At 47.0% G+C, this 5,000-nt stretch overlaps 1 protein-coding gene across 5 annotated transcripts in view; it reads right to left on the reverse strand.

The window, feature by feature from the left end:
* Positions 1 to 5,000, reverse strand: part of stard13a (StAR related lipid transfer domain containing 13a) — a 70,093-nt gene that overhangs the window by 18,690 nt on the left and 46,403 nt on the right. The window contains exon 1 of one of the 5 annotated variants that reach the window (XM_061247773.1): positions 1,803 to 1,949. The exons of the other annotated variants lie outside the window; for them this stretch is intronic. Coding sequence (XP_061103757.1) covers positions 1,803 to 1,890 — 88 coding nt within the window. The 5' untranslated portion in view covers positions 1,891 to 1,949. Of the gene's footprint in view, positions 1 to 1,802; positions 1,950 to 5,000 lie in introns of those variants that run through there. 5 annotated transcript variants of the gene reach the window in all.

Consider the following 5,000-nt stretch of genomic DNA (forward strand, 5'->3'; position numbering starts at 1 on the left):
AGAGGAAAACACAGGTGATGCTAACGCCACCTGGCCATCAGTGCAGAGCCCCGGTGGGTTAATCTCTATCATCTCTACAGCTGTGCCTGGTACCAGCCCGTACAGGCAATATACAGTCCAGCTATAGTGACGTTTCAATAAGAAACAGTGATGTTTCAATAAACCATGGTGTTTCAATAAGAAACAGTGGTGTTTCAATAAGAAACAGTGGTGTTTCAATAAGAAACAGTGACGTCTCAATAAGAAACGGTGATGTTTCAATAAGAAACAGTGATGTTTAGTGGTGTTTCAATAAGAAACAGTGATGTTTCAATAAATCATGGTGTTTCAATAAAGAAACAGTGGTGTTTCAATAAGAAACAGTGGTGTTTCAATAAGAAACAGTGACGTCTCAATAAGAAACAGTGATGTTTCAATAAGAAACAGTGATGTTTCAATAAACCATGGTGTTTCAATAAGAAACAGTGATGTCTCAATAAGAAACAGTGACGTCTCAATAAGAAACAGTGATGTTTCAATAAGAAACAGTGATGTTTCAATAAGAAACAGTGGTGTTTCAATAAGAAACAGTGATGTCTCAATAAGAAACAGTGACGTCTCAATAAGAAACAGTGACGTCTCAATAAGAAACAGTGGTGTTTCAATAAACCATGGTGTTTCAATAAGAAACAGTGGCGTTTCAATAAGAAACAGTGATGTTTCAATAAGAAACAGTGATGTTTAGTGGTGTTTCAATAAGAAACAGTGGTGTTTCAATAAGAAACAGTGATGTTTCAATAAGAAACAGTGGTGTTTCAATAAGAAACAGTGGTGTTTCAATAAGAAACAGTGATGTTTCAATAAGAAACAGTGGTGTTTCAATAAGAAACAGTGGTGTTTCAATAAGAAACAGTGATGTTTCAATAAGAAACAGTGGTGTTTCAATAAGAAACAGTGGTGTTTCAATAAGAAACAGTGATGTTTCAATAAGAAACAGTAGAGAAAATGCAGTACAAGTCAGAGTTCACCAAGTGCAAGTACAAGCCAGGCAAAATGCACAGAGCACATCTCACACAAAAATATAACTCTCTAAACAATTCTAAGGCCACATTTCCATGGAAACAGCCAAGGCCAATATCTAAATATAGTCTCATATAAATATCTGCTCATATAAATCTCTCTCTCTCTCTCTCTCTCTCTCTCTCTCTCTCTCTCTCTCTCTCTCTCTCTCTCTCTCTCTCTCTCTCTCTCTCTCTCTCTCTCTCTCTCTCTCTCTCTCTCTCTCTCTCTCTCTCTCTCTCTCTGTCTCTGTCTCAAGCACAAGGACCTTCCCTCATGCTTCTCATTAGAAATGTAAAGCAGTAATTGATTAATTGCATTTTCAGTTATAAGCATTTTAAATAAAGGCAGAATGAGGTTTTTGTGTATAATTCGGTTACAGATGGAAAAATGACAGGCAAACTGTGTAGAAGGAAGTCAAAATTTCCAACAACTGTTTCATCCCACATCACAAGACACACACACACACACACACACACTCTTGCACACGCACAAATAAACACGCACACACACATACACACACACTTAACAATGATGCCCCATCATACGGCCAATAAACAACATTTTCTGCATATTTTCCTTTGGTTAAAAACATATAATCTGTCAAAAACTGTTTGACAAAAAAACCTGCCTCCACATTAAAACTGCGCACTAAATGAATGAAACTCACTGCACTCATCAGAGTGCTCACAGAAACTCACTGCGTGCTCACAGAAACTCACTGCGTGCTCACAGAAACTCGCTGCGTGCTCACAGAAACTCACTTGATATTTTCATCCCTCCTCCGCCCTTTGAGCTGTGCTGCTCTCTCCTGTGAATCCGCAAATCCTCCAAAAATCCCAACAGCACCATTCCCACACTGCAGAAAATTCCAGATGAATACAGGGACGGGGCAAGGAATTCCCCAACCTCACAACATCCCGAAAAGCCACTGCGTCTGTCTGTCTCGGCCTCTCTCTCTCCTCCCTCTCTCCCACTCTCTCTCTCCTCCCACTCTCCCTCCTATTCTCTCCCTCACTCTCACCCACTCTCTCTCTCCCCGTCTCTCTCTCTCCTCTCTCTCTCCCTCTTCCACTCTCTCCCCCTCTCTCTCCCTCGGTCTCTCCCACTCTCTCTCCCTTCCCTTGACAATCAGCCGTCCTCAAACAATGCTGCTTTGGAACACCCTTTACCTCTCTCTCTCTCTCTCTCTCTCTGTCTGACACTTTCACTTTATCCTCCTCATCACCACCCTTCCTCCTCTCAGACTCAATCACTTCCTGCTCAAAGGGGCTTTCCCACCCTCAGAGTTACTCTGTCCAGCGGTGGAGGAGTCATCAGTATCTGGAGCAGAGCGGGAATTTTGCCACCTCAGGGTCAAAGCCGTTAGCGTAGCATAGCGAAGCGCAGCGTACACGCTGCCCCGGTCCAACAGCATTAAACGGGCCAATAATGTCACAGGGACTGGGAATGGGGGCGGGCGGGAAGTCCAGATGTTGCCCTGGCGATATGCGGAATGGAAAATCATAGACAGACCAAAGTGGGGGGTGGGGTGGGGGGGTACCAGGAAATGAAGTGTGGGAAACCACAGCACAGCACAGTGACTCATACAGAGCCTGGGCCTGTTAGCATCAGAGCCTGGGCCCAGCTAGCATGGCTGCTACATACAGTACCGTACAGTGTGTAGGAAACAAGTCTTGCTGTTTGTCCTATTTACAGTTCATACACACATACACACACAGTAAATGTAAACGTGTACACGGCTGAACAGACCACACCTGGGTGAAAAGCCCATTTGAAACAATAACTCTATAAAAACCTAAAAACAACTACATGTTGATCCTGGGAAAATGCTGGTGGTCCCCATGTTCTTATTACCGTCAGAACTGACAGGAACTGGGGAGCGGTTAACGCTATCGGAACAGATCATTAGACACTAACAGCAAGTTCTTTCCATCAGTTGCTCAAACAGGACATTCCGAAAACTGGGCATCCCTGCGGATGTTCATAACCAAATAGGGCTGAACAATGACAGATAGGAAGAAGATTTCATTCAGAATATCAACAAAAATAGATGTTTCTTTTATTGTCGATTGTCAGTACAGGTATATGACAGGTGTCTGCAGGGCTAAAGATTTCAGACTGCTACATCAGCCAGGTCTGCTACAGACCAGGAGTGGGGAGAAGGTCTCACAGGGCATCTTTAAAATCCCGCCTCAGCCCATAACTCTGCCTACGAGACAGCTAAAGGGCGACTGTGGGAGATAATTACCACAGGAGATAATAGGAGGGCCAAACTCAGGTGTGGAGTCCTCAAAGGCCGCCACATGTCGTATTTCCATTACAGCCAGGAGATCAGGTCAGTGTATGGGGCGACACGGCTCAGGCAGTAAGAGCGGTCGTCTGGCAGTCGGAGGGTTGCCGGTTCGATCCCCCGCCCGGGCTGTGTCGAGGTGTCCCTGAGCAAGACACCTAACCCCCAAATGCTCCTGACGAGCTGGTCGGTGCCTTGCATGGCAGCCGATCGCCGTCGGTGTGTGAGTGTGTGTATGAATGGGTGAATGGAGAAGCATCAATTGTACAGCACTTTGGATAAAGGCGCTATATAAATGCCTGCCATTTACCATTAACCATATCTTACAGCCAGGGGATCAGGGCAGTGTGTGGCCACACATCGACCACCATTGTCTGGTATTAAATATGGTCCGTACCACCAGTAGACCCACAGGGTGATAGATGATGCCTACTCCATTATCCCTGCTGGTAGATCTGGTGCCTGGCCCACAGTCTACTTCCAGCCTGGCTCACTGACTCTGTCTGTGCAGTTTGTGGAGCACGGCTCCACTGCGAATGAACAGGCCCAAAAGCCTGTAGTCAAACATAGACTGTGCTAGTGCCAACCGTGTCCGGCAACCCCACAGGCTGATGTGTAGAGCATACTCGATGCACAATCCATGCATAATTGCTGCATAATCGATGCATTATCGATGCACAATCGCTGCATAATCAATGCATAATCGGTGACCCCTGCTTGTGTTGATCACATGAAGCCTCTTTCTCTGATTGCTGAGAAGAGGCAGCATGCCCGTGCCATCTCAGCCCAGCTCAGCCCAGCCCAGCCCAGCTCAGCCCAGCCCAGCCCAGCCCAGCCCAGCCCAGCCCAGCTCAGCTCAGCTCAGCTCAGCCCAGCTCAGCTCAGCTCAGCCCAGCCCAGCCCAGCCCAGCCCAGCCCAGCCCAGCTCAGCCCAGCCCAGCCCAGCCCAGCTCAGCTCATCGGGGGCTCGTCCGTGATCCACAGCAGAGGCCGCAGTAATGAGAGCGGCTGGAGAAAACGATCTGGTCTTCCACCAGGGGAGAGAAGCAGGGAGAGCAATGAGAGAAATCCTGCTGCCTTCACTACGCTTAACACTGCATACACAGCATTCACAGTATCCAGCACGTACATGGTGCTTACTGTGGGGTAAAACTGAATTACAGGGCTCTGCTCAGCTACCAGAAACCGTTAAAGGCCTGCAAACGACCACTAAAACACGTGGCAGCGATTACAATGAAATACGTGGTCCCCCAACGCTGAACGGGTTGTGGGACTCAAGGGCATGCCAGGGTTGATGGGGTGGGGTGGGAGTTGTAGGGGGTGGGGGGTGTTCCATTTTGTGGGTTCGGTCCAGATGAAATCTCATTCGTTCCCAGAGGAAGCCTGAGGCATTCTGGGGACACAGACCAGCGTGTATTCGAATTACCTCAACTGCTCAGATGCCAGTCAAGTCCGCGAAACGACCCCGTAGATCCCTGGGAATGTGTTCAAGGAAACATGGCATGAACCAAAACATATGTATCGCCAATCACGTGAAAAACGTTTTTCAGAATACCGGTGAAAATAGAAACTGTCCATTGCCCAAAGTGAGAGCTTTCGCTGCCATTTACAGGGTTAAAGTTTGTAAAATAACTGTCCGAGCCAGGTCAGACTGCAACAGGCCTTACGT

This window comes from Conger conger, chromosome 7 (assembly GCF_963514075.1).
Source record: "Conger conger chromosome 7, fConCon1.1, whole genome shotgun sequence".
NCBI lineage: Eukaryota > Metazoa > Chordata > Actinopteri > Anguilliformes > Congridae > Conger > Conger conger.